We start from the raw sequence: 24,324 nt of genomic DNA, 5'->3' as shown, positions 1-24,324 counted from the left end.
GCCAAAACACTGATGAAAGTGAAACGGTGCAAGTGTTTCCACGTTTCAACCTCTTATATAACTACAGGAAACGGGTGATGGATATGTTGTTAATGTTGTTTATAGAAGTCAAAGGTTAGATTTGCATGGAAGTACTTGTATAGTTGTAAAGAGATATGCTTGTAGAGAAAATACATATACAGTATAATGATTTCACATCTCTCACTTAAAGGTGACATAGAATGATTGAACGGGGTATTTCTCCTTGTTCTGTAATGTGACGTGTAGACAATTTAGTTTTTTGTTTGGGTCTGTAATGCCTTAGAAGCTTCCTAAAAACCTCTCTCAGATAGCTCTATTAGGGTGGGGGATTTTAAACAAGTGGTTTTGCACCTATTTGGCTCCCCCTACTGGCTTAACTTGCAATCTCATTACTGATTGGCTGACTTTGCTGCCACTCAAAAAATGTAGCCAATTATTTTAAAGTGGAGGGGCAGTGAGATGCCCGTGATGTCATAAGCTTCAGTTTTTCAGATTGGGACGTTTTCTGGGTGACATTTCTAAAAGAGGAACTTCTATGAGACTTCGATGTTTAGCATGTTAGCACTTTTTGTATGTTCGTGAATGCAGGTATACTACCATTATTCAACAAAGACAAGGTAAAAATGGTTTTTCATTCTCTGTCCCCTTTAAATAAATCAAATGTTGGAAACGTGGGAGCATTGATGAGATTACAGGAGGCTTTACAGAGGTTTTAAAGAAAATACAGTTTATTGTACAGAGATCTTTTGTCTCTACTTTCTGTGTTAAAATGTTTTTGTTTTGCAAAGCTTAAAGTGGACATTTCACAAGACTTTTTTAAGATGTCAAATAAATCTTTGGTGTCCCCAGAGTACGTATGTGAAGTTCTAGCTCAAAATATAGATAATTTATTATAGCATGTTAAAATTGCCACTTTGTAGGTGTGAGCAATATGTGCTGTTTTGGGTGTGTCCCTTTAAATGCAAATGAGCTGATCTCTGCACCAAATGTCAGGGCTGTGGTTGGTAGGTACAGATTAAGGGGTGGTATTACTCCCTTCTGACATCACAAGGGGAACCAAATTTCAATGTGCTATTTTTTCACATGCTTGCAGATAATGGTTTAGTTACTGGGTTGTTCTGTTTCACATTTTCTATGGTTGATAGAAGCACTGGTGAACCAATTATAGCACTTAAACAAGGAAAAAGTCAGTTTCATGATATGTCCCCTTTAAGTATTTACAATTGCCTCAATTTTAATGTTTACTGTTTTCATGCTAAAAATGTCTTGATGCAGTCCCTTTTTAATTTAATTTACTGATTCTTAAACTGACCTTGTGTAAATCTGTTTTGCAAATTTGTAAAAAGCGCTGAAGAAAATGCAATTATATAAATATAATTATAAATGCTAACTGTATATTTTGCCTTTGTACTGCAAATTATAATAGCAAGAGCAATTTGAGTAAAAAGGTAACTATAAAATAATATAGATAATGAAAATAACTTTTTTTTTAAATTTTAAGCACCCTACTGTACAACCTAACTTGACTTACATGCATCACCACATTGTTAGAGCACATACATATTAGACAATAGGCTATCTACATTCACATATCTATACTGTACACATATTTTTTAAGTTTAGGTAGAAAAATGGACATGCTCATGTGTCAAAACACATACATTTCAAAATCTGTGCAGTAAGTCGTAAAGAAACCTTTGCCCTTATATGGATTTTTGTGTTGTCCTGTTCGTGCACGTACATGTGAACATGTGTACCTGTACTTCAAAGAAAGTGATGTGAACACATCTTCAGGTTATGTCTGTGCATGTATCAATCCTGAAAATAATTTTTAGGATCGACTGTGGCTGTTAAGTTGCGGCAGCTCAGCTTTTAACAGTGCACATGTTCTATATAGCCTACACTCAGGAGATGGGGGTTTAGTATAGTTGTTGCTAAACCATACTGTATTTACTTGCAATGCATACTCTGACAGTATGTCTATCACATACTTTCCAAAAATCCAATAAAATTCCTAGTCTGAAAAAACTTTATTGTATGTGAAGAAATGTTCTCCTCTTCTGTGGGAAATTCATTTACTCGAGCAGAAGATCACAAGTACGCGCACCCTTGCGTGTGTGTGTGTGTGTGTGTGTGTGTCTTGCTTATCCAATGGTAGTGCAGAGTTTTTTTGGAAGCAGACTCTCCCAAAAAAGTACAGAGCCAGAGCACTCCCTTGTGGTGCGAAATATGAACTTCAGCTGAACTTTGCTAACTTTTTTACAGCAGTGCCCTGGATATACACTGCTGACATGCAGTTGCTAAAAATAAGTGCTTTTGATATTATTCCTATTTCCATTAGTATTGGTTTTCTGGGTTATATTTTCATGTAAACACTGCAAGCTCCCTGCCTCCAATCTCCTCTTTCAGTAAACTTTTTCCTTTCATTTATTTACAGTACATGTCTGAATAAATTATATCCCTTTCATGATTTTAATACATTTTAATTACTTTTAGCCAATGAAAGCCAAACAATCCTATTTTCGGGTATCTCAAACAATCTCTAAATCTATATAGCATCTGCAGGTGTTAATCTGCTACTGTATATTTCGGGCCACCAGAAGAATTCATGAAACCTGGTACAACACACTAAGAAAGGGCCACAGGATTCGTTTACCCATGCAGCAGTTTAAAGACATGTTTAGTTGGCTCTCTTAATGCTCTGTCATTAGCACGTACAGGATAAACCACAGATGAACAGATAGGCAATGACTGACCTGTTTCTAAAGCCTGATATAATTCTGGGGGTCCAGTCGAGGTCTGGGTGGTCCGGTACAATGGCTCATTATCCCAGCCTTGATCACAGGACAGAGGTCAGATGTTTAATTTGATGTTACCACATGTTAAGCAAAACATGCCACTAAACTGTATTTAAAAAAGTGATGAGATGGCGTTAACCATTTTTTTTATTTTATATAAATTTACAATAGTCATGATATTGGTATGAAATTTACATAGTATTCCAAGATACGTCAAAGAATAATACTGTATGGTATTACCATAGTACAAATTCAAAAAACAATATTATTATTCCTGGAGTGACAGGTATAATTGATCAGAGCCTTTAAGTCGTAGTGTTCAACTCTCTAAAGAGTTCAATTAGATTGGTGATGTGGAGGGCAAAACTTACCCTGTCTCTCCAGAGCTTCTGTCAGCCTGAGTACCACCGCTGGGATTTGGTCAGACAGAGCACACTGCTCTACAGCATTTCCAAAAGGGCCTGTCAGAGAGAGAGAGAAAGTGTGTGAGAGAGAGAGAGAGAGAGAGAGATGAGAAATCCCACTGCTGAGACCAAATTCCCTGTTTAGGTGGCTGCCTGTAAACCCAAGTATCATTTCCCTTTAGGGAATGGTTAGGTTGTCATATTCATGCAAGCATGGTAGATATGCAACTTAATAATACTCAACCACACACAGAGGTACAGTAAGGAATCCCAGGAAATAAACAGTGATATACTGAAAGTGGACTTACAGGAAACTTATGGAGGGCCTGATAAACATCAAGCAATATCAGTCTACATATAATATCAGTATAGACCATTCATGTTTGCAAGCAAAGATGATGTTTTTGTGGGGGGAGCACAACTGGAGCCAGAAAGTGGCAGCTCTGCAGTAGCGGAGTGAAGTGCTTTAGCATTAAACTGTGATTGTTATGGATTCGGTGTTCTGTCAAGGTCTGTTTTTCATATGTTTCCTTAAGTGTAATGTTTTTCGTAGCGTTGATATCACGTTACGTTTATTTTTCTATATAATATATAACATAATTATTTATATTCTACATAATACCATTTATTAAATATTTCATAATAAGTTTTCTATTATTTCTTCCTTATATATATCGCCTACATGTTTGTTCTAAACTAAAACTTTTTTATTATAAAACTATTATGTTAACATACAAATTAATATGCATAGTCCTCTTTATATATTAATAACACTTCATATAATTTGTGTGTTATATTTATTAATTATGTGAACATAATAATTTTAGATAAATAATCTTGTTGGGTGGTGATGGTGCAGTGCAGTATATAAAACACACCCCTTTGGTGTGAGAGACCCGGGTTCGAATCCACTGTGAGACACCATTGTGTCCCTGAGCAAGACATTTAACCCCTAGTTGCTCCAGAGGCGTGCGACCTCTGACATATATAACAATTGTAAGTCGCTTTGGATAAAAGCGTCAGCTAAATGAATAGGTAGAACAAACAGGAAGAAGACACAGGCTAAGATATAAGGTAAAAACCATTAATAGAAATGGAAAAATTATGAAATACTTAATAAATTGTGATATTATTGCTTTTTCAGTATAACCCATTCAAATCTTTATTTTTTTCAAACAAATGATAAACGTAATGTGATGAAAACGCTATAAGAAACACAAAGAGGGAACAAACTTCGATAGAACACCAGACATCTCTAATTATTTTCTATTCTAAATATTAAAAGATTTTCCGATAATTTCATTACTACATTCGGTCCGTTTATGGGCTTATTGCACCCATAAACACTTGCGATTATCTTTAAATTGTGTTTTCGACGATGGTATTCTATAAAAAGAAAGGCCATCTTTTTTTTGGTATTCCTATTTTGACACACAACAGCACAACGACATTTTCTAGTGAGTTATCTTGCTCGTTTCACTCGTGTACAATTCATTTCCACTGTTTTTCTGCCACCACATTGCGCGCCTAGCTTGCAGTGACTTAACTTTGACGTCTACTTTCAAAAGGTCTATAGGTCTATATTTATGAGTTGGCAATATTTTTAACTTTTTTGACCTGGGTCGGTACACTGAAAAAAAACAACTTGTAAAATTTACTTAAAAAAATCCTCGTAACAATTTGCACGAACTTTTTAAAGTAAAATTTACTGCTTTTTTATAAGTAAAACTTACCTACTAAAATCAAATAAAATGTACTTAAAATTGCATAATAAAACATATGTTAAATAATTAATTAAATGTTACTTAATTATTTTATTTAGAAGTTAGATTTATTTTAATCGTTTAGGTAAAGTCTATTAGGTTTTTTGAAAATTGAAGCATGTCCTTATTAAAATAAATAAATTGTATTTTCTGTTTGTTATTTTCTTTACATATTTCTATGGACCTAGTTATTTTTAGTGTTATAAATGGCATTATAACACAAAATTCATGACTGACAACAAGTCAGTCATTGAATAAACTTGATTCTGAACAGAAACGCACACAAACTGCGTTTTTGACATGCATTAGTAGCACTGTGGAGAGAATTACAATACAATGTTCTGAACAGGGTTCATGTAAGGAAACACTGATCACCTGAACGGTGACTTCACAAAATTATTATTTACAAAAAAACAATATCAATAATATAAGAGCTTAAACCTTTATGACATTTTGCTAACAAATATTTAAAGCCCCACTGTGTAGGATCTACTCCCATCTAGCGGTAAAGCTCTATATGACAACCAACTGATTATTAGTTTCTAGCCCCCCCCATTCGGAACGCGTTTTAACTAGTACGGTGGCCCTGTCATGCCAAGGTTAACATGGCTTCCAGTAGCTAAAGCAAAAGCAATGAAAAAAAATGAACAATTTGCATTGTCCTTTGCCTGTGATCCGTCAAAGCACACAGATTTATGTTAAACATGTAAAAAGTCTGATTGTCATGATATGTCCGCTTAAAATCACATAAGTTACAAAAAGCAATCATAAACGTAGCTTAGACACTCCTTTTTCATCCACGCGAGGAAAAATATCACAGGGGCTGTTAAACTTGGTATTAAGATGTGTTTTCATCGATCAGATCACAAGTGGACGAGAGAGAGACATTACGTTTACACTTGGTGTTTAAATCGGTCTCTTTTTGTCCATTTTCGACCGCTTCTCTTCAGATTACTGAGGAGATGGTCTGTGGACCAGTTCCTCTCCTGTCATTTACTCATGAGCTAGAGTAATGACGGGTTTAAATGGACGCGAACTATTATGTCAGAGTCCAATGCTTATGTTTAAGTAAACGTTACATGTCCGTGTATATGTAAGAGCTTTCTCTGATATTGGTAATAAGATCGCTCAACTTTCACACGCTTGTAAAATGAAACGAAAGACGCGCAGATCAGACGCTTTTATCAATGAAAGGCTAAAAATAGCGCTGTACACCGTGTGTTTGTGTTAGAGTTCAGAAAAGATGAAAAACATTTATCTCAGTACCTCAGATTACATAAATGGGCGGAGAGACGGCGTGTGGCTGTTCCAAGACATTAAACCACATGAACGTTTACACTAACAAGTGTTACGCATACCCATGCTATAGTTAGCCAAGGAACTATAAAACTTCAAGTTTACAACATAAACTGTATAGATGTAAACGAATATGCTGAATTACCTGTGGTGAAGATAGAAAGTAACTTGAGTCCAATGAGCCCCGTCTTGGAAAACTAACTCCAATATTGACTTTGGTCTTGATGTTTTTCCTGTCGCGTTGTCGTTTAAAATCCCTGTTTCGCTTCCTTGGCGACTTGTTTTAATGTCCTCGAGAATAGTTCTTCAACAGGCTTTCAAAGCATTAGATCGCAGGTTTATCACGGCGTGCGGCCGAAGGATTCAGTCTAACGCAGGTCGCATATCCGGGCTGCATACGTCATCAAGCCTGGTTTATTTAAATTAACTGAGCATTACATTCGCAAGTCATAAGCATATTACATCAATTTACAATTAACTAAGAATAAATGTCAGCTTTATAATTGTTAATATTCTGAAATAAGACTGTCTTGATGACGTATACCGCCTACACATGCAACCTCCGTAGGCTTCAGCTCGCGGCCAGCTTGAGTGTGCTCTGAAAGCGCGAAAGGCGGAGCTTGAATTTCAGGAATGTCCCTCGTCGGCGAATGTATTTCAAAGATGGAGGCACAACATGGATTCAGCCAGAGAGCGCTACGGCGGTATGTATTTTAAATAGCAGATTCTACACTTACGAGAATACTTTGATTAGTGGGGTGGAAGTAATTACACATGAATGAGCACATACTTTTGGAAGAAAACATGGGTTTTTGCTAAGAATTAACTAAAAAAAGTACACACTGGAGCTTTAAGTAGTTAAAGTTCTTATCGGTTCTTATTATGTGATAAAGCTTAAAAAATAAAAATATTCAGGCGCAAAGAATTGTGGGTATTCCTTACAACATGTGCAAATAAATGTAAGTAAATTTTACTTAGATTTTTTAGTTAAATGGATTTAAAATTTACTTAATTATTTTAGGACTATGTGCAGTGACTATAAAACAGTTAAATAATACAAGAAAATATCTAATAAGACTTACTATTCCCACACAGTTCATTTTTTACATGAATTAATTGTGTATTTATCATCATTTTACTTAGGAAAATCTAGTTCTCAATAAATGTTAATATTATTATGTAGAAATTATGAGAGTTAATCTAATAAATATTACTACACCAAAAAGTTCGTTTTTTCAGTGTAACCAACCTCTCTAGCAACCATGCAGAATCAAACAAGCACTGCGATTTGCATTAGGAAATGCCAAATGTGACTCTGTTTATGAAATAAAGACTCATAAGCTGCGTTTCCATTTCCCCTTCAAATTGCGCAAAATGAAATAGCGAATTGAAAATGCGCCCAATGGACCCTTTCACATAATTTCACATAAACTCCCACATAAAAGTTTTTTTTCGCATTTACAGGTCACCTGACATGTGTTATTCACAAGATCTTCTTTAAAGGAAAACACCAGTTTTTCAATATGTTACTATGTTCTTATACGTTAACTTAGATGAATTAATACATACCTATCTTTTAATGCGTGCACTTAATCTTTGTACAGCACATCATGAATGTGTTAGCATTTAGCCTAGCCCCATTCATTTTTTAGGGTCCAAACAGGGATGATTTTAGAAGCCACCAAACACTTACATGTTTTCCCTTTTTAAAAACTGTTACACGAGTAAGTATGGTGGCACAAAATAAAATGTGGTGATTTTTAAGCAAATAAAAAATGAGACTATAAACTATATTGTTTGGCGGAAGAGAACTTAGTGCAGCACTTCGACCTCGGGCGCAGTAATATTGAGGGAAGTTTGAGCGAGAGGGGAGTAGTCAGGAGTGATGATGTTACTGTGCCCCAAGGTCGAAGTTCAGCAAACTAAGTTCTCTTCCGCCATACAATATAGTTTTTATTTTTATCCACTTAAAAAAATTGCCACATTTTATTTTGTGCCACTATACTCGTGTACAGGGGCGCCGTAAGGGGGGGAAAGTTAGGACGATTCTAAGGGCCCATGAACTTTTTAGGGCCCCAGCCAAGGACTGTGCCGCACACGCAACCCCCTTAAGCTGAGCCCTCTTAGCTCCGCCCCGTCTTTACTCTGCGTTTTAGCGCCGTCTTCAATCCACGGTCTCACAGTGCGCGTGAACTTCAGAAGAGAATAAGGTGTGTGTATTTACTGCTATTTGCTATGATATCTGCATATGTGCACTTCCTTACTATAAATGCAGTTTACACAATGTGACGCTGGAGCAATACAATGCAGTTTTCTTTCCACTGTTAAGTCTTCGCTCTGTTCACCCCAGTTTAAAAAAACACAAGGTGATTTACGTTCCCTGTTTTATGTTATGATTCTAACGCGAAGTCAGCCCTTATATAAATTAACGTAGCCCGTATAAGCTAATTAACATAAACTAGAAATGCGATCGGTTACACACTGTTTTGTTGTGTAACGCAATATGCCAAGGAAGCATTTTTATGCAGTCGTAAATCGAGTTGGTTGTGATAAAACTGAAATGCAACTAAGGCTAAACTAGTCAAATTATGTATATTAAAGCATCTCAACTTGCAACAGGGTTAAGAAATCAATGGAAATCTATGTCGTAATCTGCTATAGTTGTCATTCATTTCATTTTAGAGCCCCGTTGATTAAAAAACAGTCTGAAGAATCATTTAATAACAGTATGGCTGTTTTCTTAAAGAGTAACTAAACCCTAAACCAACTTTTTTTAGTTAATGATCTGTAAGAATGGGGTTTTATTAGTGCTGTTCATTGATTTTAGTAAGTTTTTTGACATTTGGATATAAAGTGTTTCAATACTACAATATATGGTGTAAAAACGTCTGAGTGCTGCCCTCTTCAGGTTGAAGGGTGGCTACTGCAGTTGAATTTTCCTATTGAATGTTGGGTCCAAAAAATGCCTCGTGATGTAAGCAGGTTCAAGCTCACCACGCCGCTTTGGTCAAGCATTGCTGACCCAGTCTTATTTCAGGCAGAATGTACATAGAAAAGATGCATTGTTGTTGTTCGCCATTTTTAAATGTTACAATGTCGTGTGTGTAACAGCTCAAGTATACAGTATGTCACTAAGACTGTCTCTGAAAACCAGACTAAAGCCTCAAATCTTATTGTGAGATAAAAAGCATCACAGTTTAATTTCAAGCATTAATTTCACTATGATTTCAATCGCTGACATGACATTACTCAGTCAACATTAAACATATCAACACTGTAAAAAAAACTTTGCTGCCTTAAATTTTTTTGTTAAATCAACTCAGATTTACAAGTCATGTCAAAACAAATTAGTTGTCACAACTTATAAAATATAGTTGAGAAAAGTCAACTTAAATTTATACGTTATAACAACTCACCTGTAGTTATAACAACTCATCTCTAGTCAAGATAAATAATAGTAAGTTGAAATGACTTGTAAATCTGAGTTGATTCAACAAAAAATTTTAAGGCAGCAAAGTATTTTTTACAGTGAAGTTTATATTTTCACAAAATGTTCTTTACATTATATAGGATGATTTTATGTGGAAAACAGTAAATCACAAAGAAATACTTCAGCTGGGCTTTCACAGACATGGTCACATTTATCTTTACTCTTTAAGAATGTTGCATTTTCTCTGAATATTTCATTTAATGTACTGTATTTTTCAATTAAATTTGCCTTGCACAATAAATTATCTTAGCTGCAGACATTTTAGGTATCTATAAATACTGATAACTGTGGTCAAAACAATAGCAAAATAAATAGTTCTGTATTATTAAATTACAGACAAAGATTTTGAATAGCTACAGTAGGTTGGATTGTATGTTTGGTACAAAATGGGTATGGGGGGGCCTGACCCCCTATTTTTTCATAGGGCCCAAAATTGCTAGCGGCGCCCCTGCTCGTGTAACTAGTCATGTAAAAGTCTTTAAATAAGAAAAACATGGAAGTGTTTGGTGGCTTCCTAATTCATCTCTGTTTGGATCCTAAGGAATGAATGGGGCTAGGCTAAATGCTAACAAATTCACAACACGCATACATTAAGTGAACACATTGAAAAAAGACAGGTTGGCATTAATTTGTAAAGCGGAGGTAAGAACATAGTAAAATATTGAAAAAAGGTGGTGTTTTCCTTTAAATATGGCACAGTATGTTTGGTTGGAAGACAAAGACAGAAGAGGGGGTGATTGACTTCATGTGGCGTCACAAAATCCAACATGCTCAAACATGAAACTACCGCAAGAGCGATTTTGGAGTCAATTGCTCTGTATGCTTTTGGATCATTCTCTCGGTATTTTGATGTCATCTGTATGTCGGTCTGCATGTCGGTCTGTGCGGCACCATATGAAATCGAACCCACTCAACGCCATTCTTTTTGGAATGACTCATCGCGAGACATAATTATGTTTGTCACATAACATTGGTTAAATGGAAACGCTGTCATTTCGCAACAGTTTTTTGTCAACATTAAGAAAATAACGCTAAGTTTTGTGCAAATCTTTTATGGAAACGCAGCTATTATGAGCTACGTTGTTTGATTTCACTCTTTAATTTTACATTGATTTCAGTCTTTGACATGAGCATACTCAGGGAATATTAGATATTAAGGTTAGATTTTATAAAATAAAATAAAAAAAATGATAGATCAGTCGAATATTTAAAAAACATTATTGTTAGCTGCAGCCCTATATACAATACAAACGACAGTATGAAAATGAATTTCTTTAAGCTATGTGCACATCACCAACAACTAGCAACGGTTAGCGACGCAATCTCGTTGATTTCAATGGAAGCTTGTCGATTTCCGGCGAAGTGACCGCTGGCGACAGGAAGTCAATGGACACTATATGCTATGTGTTTAACATAATTTCTCAAAATGTCTTCTTTTGTGTTCATCAGAAAAAATTAATTCATACAGGTTTAAAACAACATAAGGATGAGTAATTGATGACAGATTTTTCATTTTTGGGTGAACTATCCCTTTAATTGCCCCAGAAATAATGGTGATAGTCGATAGTGTTGTCTTGAGACCATTTTATGTCACTGATTAGATATGACAATAAAATAGCATAATAATGTCCTTTCTAAGAACACAACTTTGTGTCCGTTCTAAGAACAAATTTTTTAAAAAAATATTAAGATAAAAAATAATAAATATTAATATGAAATTGGATTGAATGTAAGAAAAAAATAATATTCTAAATATTAAAACATAAATAAATATTATATAATATGCATTTCAATTTTAAACAGGTAATAGATTGTTCAGTATAAATCCCAGGTAATGTAAATGTAAATGTAAATTTGGGGAAAATATTGAAATTTTGTGAATGTATTTATTAAATAACCTACAATAATTGTTTAATTTCAAAAAACAAAAAGACATTTTTTTAATGTCCTATTCCAAATACAATTGCGTACAGGCGTGCTTCCTTGGTGTGAATGGGTGTGACACTTCTGGTTATGTGATTTGTACAGGTAAAGCCACAGACTGACATTTGAACAGGTAACCAATTCATTTACATCACATTTCCATTTGCGTAATTACAATCTCACCGTGGAGAAATTCTTATCTGAGGTTGTTTTGTGATTATAAGAGTGATAAGGTGCCAGAAACTGTAGTACTCTAGGGCCCATGCGAATCACTGTCAGTGACAACCCTAATTAATCTGATGTGTACCACCCGCTGATGTTTCCACAGACCCTACTGCTGTATCTCTCCTTTTTTATGTAATATGGCTGTTTATTTAACATAATCTTCCATACAAGCATTTGTTGACAGCAGGAAAACGTTGTGTTTTGGAAGCGCGTGTAATTGGCGTGTTAATCTGCACAGCAGAGGCCCCTATTGCACCCCGCTGAAATTTTCACACAGGAGAATCACATTAAAGTCTTTGTAAAGCGATATTAAATATGTGTTTTTGTCACACCACAGAAAAGTGTGTTCTTAACCACCCAATCAAAGTTAAATGATAAAAACCCTTAAGTAGATATAAAAAGTTATCAAAATCTTGCCAAAAATAAAGCAGGATTCTTTAAGACTGGTAAGAAACTCAACCATATCTTGTTCCACTCCAGAATGGTAATGTTTATTAATAAAGATAATAATTTTTTATAAGCAGCCAGTTATATAAAACACAAAGGCAACTTTAGTAGAAGTTATTTTAAGTTCTTTTGATTTGATAAATTACATGTTCTGTAATAATTTTACATTTAAAGCAAAATATCAAACATTTCAAACACGCGTATTCACAGCATGTGATCTTCTGCAATGCCCAAATGCTCAAAACAGACACTCCCATCTTTGGAATAACCCGAGAATTTTAGTCCCGTCCGAATCAGTACATAAAATTACAGACGTTGTGGGGGATATGTTGAAGCTCAAACGTTGTTTGGAAAACTAATCCCATCCAAATCGTGAATAAGAAAGGATGTGGTAATTGTTTACACAATGTTTTATGTTATGCTATTTAACATATTATGTGTTATTTTACCCTATTATATGCCATTTTATGTTGATTTTGTGTTCAAATAAATAAAATGGACAACACAAGATGTGTTAAAACAACACAAAATGTGTTGTTCCAATAATAACTCATTTATGAGCGGTTACCAGGACAGGGAATAGACTAGTCCTACAGTAGAAAATAAATATAAGAGCTGTCCAAAATAAAAACAACTTGCACTGACATACCTTAAAATACATCATTGCCCCTTGCAAAATGCACACAAGTTTTTTTTTATACAACCTCAAATTAGAAAAAATTGGGACACTAGAAATTGTGAGTAAAAAAGTAATAGGAATAATTTACAAATCTCATAAACTCATATTTTATTCCCAATAGAATATAAATAACATATCAAATGTTGAAAGTGATAAATTTTGAAATGTCATGCCAAATATTGGCTCATTTCATGAGAGCACATTCCAAAAAAAGTTGGGACAGGTAGGAATAATAGGCTGGAAAAGTTAAATGTACATATAAGGAACAGCTGGAGGAGGACCAATGTTTAGGAATAGGAATGTTGTCATATTCTTGTCTAATACAGACTTCTAGTTGCTTAACTGTTTTAGGTCTTCTTTGTCGCATCTTCCTCTTTATGATGCACCAAATGTTTTCTGTGGGTGAAAGATCTGGACTGCAGGCTGGCCATTTCAGTACCCAGATCCTTCTTCTACGCGCCATGATTTTGTAATTGATGCTGTATGTGGTCTGGCATTGTCATGTTGGAAAATGCAAGGTCTTCCCTGAAAGAGACAACGTCTGAATGGAATCATATGTATCTAGAACTTGGATAAACCTTTCAGCATTGATGGTGCCTTTCCAGATGTGTAAGCTGACCATGCCACACGCACTCATGCAACCCCAAACCATCAGAGATGCAGGTTTCTGAACTGAGCACTAATAACAACTTGGGTTGTCATTGTCCTCTTTAGTCCGGATGAAATTATGTCCCAGTTTTTCAAAAAGAACTTCAAATTTTTATTCGTTGGATGACAGAACAGTTTCCCACTTTGCCAAAGTCCATTTAAAATGAGCATTGGCCCAGAGAAACCGCCTGTGCTTCTGGATCATGTTTAGATATGGCTTCTTGTTTGACCTATAGTGTTTTAGTTGGCAACAGCGAATGGCACGGTTGATTGTGTTCACTGACAATGTTTTCTGGAAGTATTCCAGAGCCCATGTTATGATTTCCATTACAGTAGCAATCCTGTATGTGATGCAGTGCCATCTAAGGGCCCGAAGATCACGGGCATCAAGTATGGTTTTCCAGCCTTGACCCTTACGCAAAGAGATTGTTCCAGATTCTCTGAATCTTAGGATGATATTTTGCACCGTAGATGATGATAACTTAAAACTCTTTGCAATTTTTCTCTGAGAAACTCAGAAAACTATTTTTCGCTGCAGCATTGGGGGAATTGGTGATTCTCTGCCCATATTGACTTCTGACAGACACTTCCACTCTGACAGGCTTTTTTTATACCCAATCATGTTGCCAATTGACCTAATAAGTTGCAAATTGGTCCTTCAACTGTTCCTTATATGTACATTTAAATTTTCTGGCCTCTTATTTCTACCTGTCCCAACTTTTTTTGGAATGTGTAGCTCTCATGAAATCCAAAATGAGCCAATATTTGGCATGACATTTCAAAATTTCTTAATTTCAACATTTGATATGTTATCTATATTCTACTGTGAATAAAATATGAGTTTATGAGATTTGTAAATTATTCCATTCCTTTTTTACTCACAATTTCTACAGTGTCCCAACTTTTTCTGATTTGGGGTTGTATATTTCTGGGCAATTTTGCCTTTATATGATAGACAGTAATTAAGAGATGACAGGAAACGGTGGAGAGAGGAGTATGGGATCGGCAAAAGAACTTGAGCCGGAAGTCCGTCTGTTTGAGCACTGCCCACTACACCATCAGCTCTGACACAAGTAATGTTTTTAGTAAGGCATGTTAAGGACAACACATTTAAAGATGTGTTAAGATGTGTCTTGCAACACCCGTGTGACGGAACAGCGTAACCTTACGTATTATGTAATCACTTCAAAATGTCACGCGTGTCAAACACACTTGCGGACCACTGACTCAAGGACTTTTATTAGTATCATTCCACGTCACACAACGTCGGAACGGTCCTCTTTCTCCACACTTGTAAACACTGTTGTTTACACATTTGTCATGCGTAACCTTTCAACGTGATTACGTAATACGTAAGGTGACACTGGTTCAACACACGGCTAATGCAAGAAGACAAGTTGTGATTTAAAAGTTAAAAAAAATTAATTTTTGGGGTGAAAATTGAGATTGTTTTGCTCGGGTGGGATTGTTTAGATCCCTTTGAAGCTGTATTGAAAATGCAATTTTAAACTGCATTGAAACTGTAAACTGTTGAAGTCCAAGTTCGTTATATGGAAGAAAAAAATCCTGTACAGTTTTCCTCAAAAAAACATAGATTCTATCTTGGATGACCTGGTGGTGCGTACATTTTTCGGAATATTTTTTTTTTTAAGAAAAAAATTCCTTTAAAGGGGACATTTTACAAGACTTTAAGATGTCAAATAAAATAAATCACTGATGTCCCCAGAGTATGCATATGAAGTTCTAGCTTAAATACCATATAGATAATAGCATGTTAAAATTGCCACTTTGTAGGTGTGAGCCAAAATGTGCCATTATGTGTGTGTATTTGTATATGCAAATGAGCTGATCTCTGCACTAAATGGCAATGCCATGGTTGAAAAGTGCAGATTAAGGGGTGGTATTATCCCCTTCTGACATCACAAGGGGAGACAAATTTCAATGACCTATTTTTTCGCATGCTTGCAGAGAATGGTTAACCAAAACAAAGTTACTGGGTTGATCTTTTACACATTTTCTAGGTTGATAGAAGCACTGGGGACCCAATTATAGCACTTAAACAAAGAAAAAGTCAGATTATTTATAGATTATTTTCCCCTTTAAAATGGGTTGTGTAGTCAGTTAGGATGCAGTTTTTTTTTACAATAAATTACAGCGCACAAAAGTTGCACAACTGTTTTGTGAAATCTCCCCTATGAGATTTACTTATGACAATCAACATTCTAGACTACACCATATGAAAATGTATAGGTTGATGTAATGCTTTACTAATAATATAGTTGTGGCTTCAAGTATTAGAAAAAAAGCAGATGATAGCGTAAAAACCCAAAGATTAATGAAAAGTACCTCTGAGGCTTTGATGCAGGTGGCACAAAGACTTTAGGGGTTTGGGATTAAACAAGTTAACAGCGGAGCGCATTGGTATTCCAGCAACACACGGCGCATTTAATTGCTCAACATCCAGCAGGTTTCTCTATGGACCTCGACAAGAAACGCCTTATGAATGAACAAACAGGTCAGAGTATGGTGGGAGGAATCATAATTCTCTCTCCGACTTCCTCTGTCCTTCCCTATTTCCCTTTGTTTGGGAAGCTTCATGTTGCTTAATTGTTAGTGAGCAGCTGATGTAAGATTTATTAGACAAAAGATTAATGCAGAGCCGTGCTTAAAATGTCAAGTGTAATCTAGTGAAAGTGAACATTCAGGAGCATTTTTCTGGTGATTTATTTCTATTCAAATGATTAATTGGAAAATTGCTGTTGTAAAAAAATGAATTTCTGCACACTTTCATCATAAAATGTGCTCTCACATTCAATTGAATTTATTAGATCACAACAATGGACAAAGACAGGGTGCTTGAATGACAGACAAACAATAAAATGTCTCTAAACGTTCGGTCTTCATGATGGAAAATGTAAGTGAAACCCTAGACTAATGACTACTAAAGCTAACTGGACTCAGAAGTCAGGTAACTTAGGGCTGCATTACAGCAACTGCCTACTTTGGCCATGTCAAAGACTAAAGCTGTTGGTCTGAGCTGCCGTGCCCTATAAATGACAAGTACCAATTTAAAGTTTGTTCTTCACAAAAAGCATTGTTTTATGTAGGAGTATGCCTTGATGATAACGGGCTGAAAAGTTTCTAAAAGCTTTGTTGGCAGTTTTGATGTCTGACTCCATTACTGCAACTTAAACCATATTCAAACAGCACTTTGGTCCCAGAAAATTTCCGTAAAATTGGCAGAGAGGCTTCTGTGTGAACAAAAAATGCATTCTGTAAATGTTCTGGGATCGATCCTGTAAAGAGGACCTACAGTAGTAACATTGCCGTAACATACTGTACACGGAAAGCATTCTGTGTGAACCAGATGCATAAACATTAAGGGGCGTGTCATAGTGAGGACGCGTGTGTCATCGCAACCAGAAGTTATGATTCATCTCTTTGACACAGAGACTTAAATGCAGATCAATATTCACAACGAGAAATGGTGGCAAATTGGACTGAAGCAGAGATCAGGGAGCTCGTCACTATCCGGGAGATCATTCAGCAGAATGACAGAAAAGTCCATCACGTGCTCCTTATGATCTTGTCATAAACTAAAATGAAAATTATGGATAATTAGCAAACTTCAGAAAAAATGTGCCCCGCTCTCCCCGAAAGCAATTGCCAAATGCATAAATGTAAAAAAAAAATAAATATTGCATATAGAGGAATCAGTGATTTATTCTGACATTAAGGGTTGCTAGTATTTACTCAGTTGTTTGTTGTTTGTGGGTTTGAAATGCCCTCAATCTGTGGCAGCGTAAAGTCATGTTTACGTTTCCACACATGTTCGAGGACTTTTACATTCATATGCGTGTGTAAATGTGGTCACAGTTTGTTTGGCTTTGTAAAGGAGGTGGAGGACAAATTTCTTTTCAATTGAAGTGATACTATGAGAGTTGTGCTTCGATTAACATCACTGTCAGAAAACATCACAAAGGCAATTTCTCAAAACGTGAGGCACATGCTGATGGGTGAGGCGCAAAGAGTGGAGGTAGAACAGGAAAAGCGCAGAACACTTAGATAAGACTGAGATAAGAGTAACACAGGTAAACGAATACAGCGATGCTCTCTACTTTATATCTCTAAATATGTTTCAGTTTTGGGTTGTTTTAAGATGTCACATCTACATGGATAATCTGTACTAATTTGATTGAGCCAAAGTCTTGCTTCACACACCAGCTTATATGGTGTAAAACTGACAAAAATACCAAAAAAATGTCATATTATGTTTGGTTTGGCCAAGATGTATGATAATGTCAGTATTATTCCTCAGGGTTCAGCATTTCAAAATATGGTAATTAGCTTGCAGGAACCTGAATACAATCAGAAGATCTCCAATTTCAACAAAGAAAAAAAAATGGTGCTACTGGAACAGGACCTCTAGGGCAAATAAATTTCACTTCTTATGGCCATTGTGGATCCAATTATAGGCGTTTATGAGTTTAAAGTGCAAGACTATGTTAAACTGTGGGGGTATCTCTGTCATTGTACAAAGCCCCATGTGTGTAACCCAGGTGCTCTCGAGCCTATCAGATCTTATCCGTTTTCTATTAAGAGGACAGAAAGCAATTTCTAGGATTTTCACTGCCCTACATGTGTGTGTTTTAACAAGCTGCGGTCAGGATGACAGGGAATTACTGAATGGATCAGCAGTTCTGCTCAAAGCCATTAAGTGTCCAGAGTCAGGAGCAGCCAGCTGAAAACGTGGATACGCACGTAAGGCCCCATAAGCAAACATGAGCAAACATAAATCAAAGGACTGCATGGAATTTATATACCTTGGTGATCTGTTTATTCGCTACACCATCAGCATTTGCTTTTTTAATATTCCCCTCATACTTTTAAAACAATACATTTAAATGTGTGTTACACAACCCCCTCTCTCATTATATGACATTCAGTAATGTGTCTCTGTAACCGCTAGGGGATGCCACAATATCCAGTGTCTCATAGTAATGTTTATACAGTAATACAGAGCCTTTGTGTGCCGAAGGGACTACAGTGTGTGGGATAGAGAGATGTATATGCTTTGAAAGGAACAAAGAATGGTGGGAGTCACTGGATATTAAAACCAATATTAAAACTGCAAATTCACTATTAAAAATATTAGTGCGATTATGAAGGGGATGAATTTTTTAACAGTAAGTACATTAACATTTTCATTCTTAAAAAAAAAAGAAAATTTACAGTACATTTATATTTAACATTGTATTAGGATATTATTCATTCCCTGGGATTGCGCAATGTCTAACGCATGCAAATTATCGCGCATCCCTAGTGACCTGCGATTTATGTAAATAAAACAGCTAATTTCTCAATTCTAAGGTAATAAAACAATACAGTTCATTTTGAAAGGTCTGCTAATATAGTTATGTATATTAAATTATACAGCAGTTCTTTCTGGTTCTCGAATCTGATTGGCTAAGAGCTCTTTCCAGGCGTGCAATATTGTACTGATAACATAACAGTAACCGCTTCATTGTTTGTATCATTCCGCCACCTACTGGTCATTTTAGTATTAGTGAGTAAGGCTCCTTTAAACACGTTGTTTTTATACTCTCTCCATGTGTCTCAATAAGTTCACCAAATACTGCTGGTTTGATCTCGTTTTTAATCATCAAACACAGATATGCCTACATCAAAGCAAGGCAATCCCTGTCAGAGATTATAGCCCAGATAGGGCGGTGGTCTGCGGTGTAAAGGCGGGCGTACACGGTGCGATTTTTGCTGTCGTAGGGGCTCGCATGCGATTTTTTTCCTCGGGAGCAAATCGTTCATGCTCGTATGGTCGCGGCTCGCACCGTGTGAGAGGAATTACGAGCCGAGCCGAGCAGGTTACGAGCACCTTACGACCTCCCGATAATTTTTAAACATGTCAAAAAAGTTCGGGAGCTGTCGGTATAAATTCGTAGTGTTGGTGCGTGTGTACGAGACGATCTGGCAAAGCACTTGAAGTTGACCAATCAGAATGTACAAAACGCAGAAGAAGAAAGACAAATGTAGCACTGCTACTTCAAATATTGATGACTACTCTATAGCTGGCTATGTTTCGCGCACATACACACTCCGGTGACCAGACATCATGACAAATATGTACAGGTCCTTTCAGTGACGACCTCTTGATCAGCTTATTTGCCTGAAAAAAACCTGTCATACGTGTTTTTGTGATGTCGGGTCACAGCTTTGGATGTGTGTGGAAACAGGAGAGAGTGTAGTTGTTTTAGGCTATACCGCTGTTCTGATAAGTGCTACCACAATGCATTAAACGAGGCTGATATTAAAACTTTTTTGTTTTGCTTGTTGATTTTTCTTTACTTGTTAATATGTTTTATCATTATTTACAATGTAAACATAAAATAAGCCAACTAAATTATGTAATAAATACATTTAAAAATTATTAGACTCCGTGCAGAGACCGCTGGTTTAAATAGTACAGGATGTACAAAGAATGTCGCAATTTTTGTGTAATCCAAGCTGTGCCAAAGTTGCTGTAGTTTCATAAATGATTGGATATTAAGAGGGCTGTCGCGACAGAAAAAAGCAACGGAATGTGTTTAATAGGCTAAGATATGCATTTATTGAGAGAGAGTACATAAACATGATGATCATATGCGGAGAAGATGTTTCCCATCTTATTATGGAGCTTCTGCTTTAACAACTGAGCTTGTTCGGTATTTTTACCCACATATATATTCTTTTACATATTTTCGACCAAAGGAACAAATGATATAGCCCAGTGTAAGTTATATGGTAGCCTTAGCTTGTTTTGAAATGATGAGAACATTTAAATGACTAAAAAAGTAGGCTATCTCTGAAACTTTATTTAAATAATGATTAATTTGTTTTCATACTATATTTGTATTGCTATTTATTAATTTACATATAGGCCTACTGTGAAAATGCACTATATTATATGCAATGCCTTCTGTATGGCATTTATTTTGTGCAGTTACAGGAGCATAAATGCTGCGGTCTCACTTTTACTTCAAGACACCGCATTGACCGAACATTTGCACATAACAAGCCTAGACAATGTGCTTTATATTAAATAAAATTATTTTCGTTTTACAAATAAATATTTGGCTATAGATGTGTTGTCTTAATAATTTAATTATAAAGGGAAAGACGTGTAACGTTAGCTTGCGTTTTACCTCATTGCTCCTCATTCTGCATTTACAAATAAATAAATAGGCCCACTGAATGTGTTTTTTGAACGGTCATATTTATAAAAAAGCAACAATATATGTAACATTAATAATAGCAATATAGATATTTACTTGGCACTACAAAATGATATATTAAGACGGTAAAACCGCATATGCGCTAGCACGAACAATCACTGCCAGAGAAATTCCTTCACCGCCACAGAACTAGACCTATATTGCAATTTCTGAATGCATAAATAGAAATACAAAAGAACAGAAATTCCAGGCTGTTTTATATACTAAGCCAATATCTTTACCCTATTCTTTTTGTTTTATTTTTTGTACATTCTGCCACAACGAAAGGTAGCCTACTTCATCCTCACAGGTGTGAAAATGCTTACGTCAGAATTCGTCAAGTCGTACAGTAAAATCTTGTCGTGTGTGACTGCGTCCGAATTATTTTCGTATAAACTCACTCGTGTCGTGTGCGAGAGCTCACGACGTTCCGACCGTCAGAATTCGCACCGTGTACGCCCAGCTTAAGTGAACACTGATGTCCGCTGGTGTGTCTGGGGCTGTTTCTCAATTCCAAGAACGCAAAGAACGGACTTGTGCTCTCGTGGAGATCGGTCTTGCCAGACAACCTTGTAAGAACGAACTCAGAAGGTCGCGAGAACACAGAACGCACTTGTGAGAATTGAGATGTGTGCGATCTTCCTGTTGGTCACATGAACTCCGCCATTGTTTTGCCGTAAATACTTCTGGGGCGTAAAGCGATTTCAGCGCGCAAGTCTGCACTCGATGCATCCTCGATATCAAGAACACATCTGGATATTTTCATGCATCCTCTGTACTTGCGTTCTTGAGAATTGGAATTGAACTTCAACGGTTAATGATCACGTAGAGCGAAAACACAAGGATGCAAGATCACTGAAGAAGGCATACTGAGAAACAGCCTGGGTCTCTGAGTGTGAATCTTTCTAAGCAAATGTTCAAATAGGCACTATCTTTACTAATCGACTGCAGATTTGGATATAATACATATATATTCTCAACTGAACTAATCTTAAAACTACACTTTGTGACCAAGAAACGGTAATATTTAGAAACAGCTGTTCCTTCTATTGAGTTGTTATGAGATTCAAAACCGCCGAAAGTGTTACCTGTCATTCTCGCCTTCAAAGTCATGGTGGAAGACAGTTCCCAAACAATAGGTTTTTAAAATAACTCCATTGTTGCTTTCTTTTTTCAAACGTGTGCCGTTGAACTGTTGTATAAAAGCAATATCGCTCTCGGAGTCGTGTGATATAGGTCTATATCGTCACGGCTATGATTAGGCCAGAGGCTGCAGACCTATATCACACTCCTACTCGAGTGATATTGTTTAATTGCATTTCTGTCAAGAAATCCTTCATAAAGTTACACATTGCACCTTTAAAGGATTACTCCAGTTTCTTAAAAAAAAATCCTAATAATTTACTCACCCCCATGTCATCCAAAATGTTGATATCTTTTTTTGTTCAGTCAAGAAGAAATTAAGTTTTTTAAGAAAAACATCCCAGGATTTTTCTCAATTTAATAGACTTTATTGGACCCCAACAATGTACAGTTTAAATGCAGTTTAAAATTGCAGTTTCAATGCAGCTTCAAAAGGCTCTAAACGATCCCAAACTAAGCATAAGGGTCTAGCAAAACGATTGTCATTTTTGGCAAGAAAAAAATGCACTTTTAAACCACAACTTCTTTTCTTGCAACAGCCGTGTGGCGCCCCAGCGCAACCTCAAGAAATTGTGTAAGCACGTCGAAAGGTCACACGTTACATGTGTGATGTGCACACTTGCGAACCATTTTAAACAATAAACTGACACAAGGACATTAATTTGTATCATTCCACATATAACAACATCAGAACGGTCCTCTTTCTCCACACTTGTAAACACTCGGGCGGTAGTTTCGCCTACGTCACCCGTGACCTCTTGACGTGATGATGCATAACGTGAGGACGTGATGACGCATAACGTGAGGTCACGATGGCACGTCACACGGTTGGTGTAAGACGAGAAGTTGTGGTTTAAAAGAACTTTTTTTCTTGCCAAAAAAATGAGAATTTTTTTTGATAGATAAGACCCTTATGCTTCGGTTGGGGTCATTCAGAGCCCTTTGATGCTGCAATTTTAAAGGGCCACTCCACGTTTTGTTGAAAATATGCTCATTTTCCAGCTCCCCTAAACATTAGATTTTTACCATTTTGGAATCCGTTCAGCTGATCTCCATTCAGTGATATTACGCAGCGTCTGAAAAATTTCCCCTACTATCGAAAGTAACCAAGGGGACCATTTAAGTGCGTAATATCACTACGCCTGCTGCAGCCAAGTCAAATTATTATGAGAGTGTAGTTCCTAGCCATATAGAAAATCGCAACTTTAAATTTTCAGTTTGTCGTAGTACACAATGTAACTACAGAAGAGTAAAGTTTTAAATAGGAAAATTACTGAAACTCTTTGGTTACTTTTTAGCGTGATGCTTATGGTCTAATCATGCGATAGACATTGCTAAGCATAATCCAAGGGGAGCTGGAAAATGAGCATATTTTCGAAAGTGTAGTGTCCCTTTAACTGCATTTAAACTGTAAACTGTTGGGGTCCAATAACGTCTATTAAAATTAGAAATTTTTTGAATGTTTAAAAAAAAACTTAATATCTTCCCGACTGAACAAAGAAAGACATCAAAATTTTGAATGACATCACTCTAAAAACAAACAGTGCTATATAGCACCAAAAGTGGTTCTTTGCTCGTAATCATAGAAGAACCATTTTTAGTGCCATATAGCACCGGTGAAGCACCAGTGAAGCACCTGTGTAGAACCATATAGTGCTTTGTAGAACCATATGTGGTGCTATAGTGGTGCTATATGGCCCCTATATGGTTCTACACAGGTGCTACACAGGTGCTTCACCGGTGCTATATGGCACTAAAAATGGTTCTTCTATGGTTACGATCTAGAGCAACAGTTTTGGTGCTATATAGCACCGTTTGTTTTTTTAGAGTGTGGGGGTGAGTAAAGTGCACAACATCCATACAAAAGCTACACGCTGTAAGAGTTATAAAGAATCGCACTGGTCTAACTGAAGGTCTTCAGCCACGACATTCCTGCCACAGCGATAAAGGATAAGTCTTCTCCTGTAAACCTTTACAATGTTTTTGAAGGATTTACCTCCATTTCTTAGTTCTCTTTCACCTCCCGCCCCTCACAGCTAAAGTCATCTTCTCCATTACAGTGTGAAATTGAAACTCCCTCCTGTTTCTTCACCTGCTTTGCCCCACTGTGTCAATAAGGGCTGTTTAGCCTTTGACCTCACCACAGGCTGGAGCGATGAAAGAAGTGGACTAGAGAGACCGGAGGACCCCTGTCATGGCACACAAATATATTCACACAAATA

At 36.4% G+C, this 24,324-nt stretch overlaps 1 protein-coding gene across 1 annotated transcript in view; it reads right to left on the bottom strand.

Moving 5' to 3' along the window:
• pik3r3b (phosphoinositide-3-kinase, regulatory subunit 3b (gamma)) overlaps positions 1-24,324 on the bottom strand; it is a 209,498-nt gene that overhangs the window by 121,064 nt on the left and 64,110 nt on the right. Inside the window, exons 3-4 of the mRNA XM_065264612.2 lie at positions 3,191-3,280; positions 2,778-2,855 (exon numbers count right to left, since the gene is read on the bottom strand). Of these exons, the coding sequence (XP_065120684.2) occupies positions 2,778-2,855; positions 3,191-3,280 (168 nt within the window). The remainder of the gene's footprint in view (positions 1-2,777; positions 2,856-3,190; positions 3,281-24,324) is intronic.

This window comes from Paramisgurnus dabryanus, chromosome 7 (genome assembly GCF_030506205.2).
Source record: "Paramisgurnus dabryanus chromosome 7, PD_genome_1.1, whole genome shotgun sequence".
In the NCBI taxonomy this organism is placed as follows: domain Eukaryota; kingdom Metazoa; phylum Chordata; class Actinopteri; order Cypriniformes; family Cobitidae; genus Paramisgurnus; species Paramisgurnus dabryanus.
This window is presented reverse-complemented; position numbering and strand designations above follow the sequence as displayed.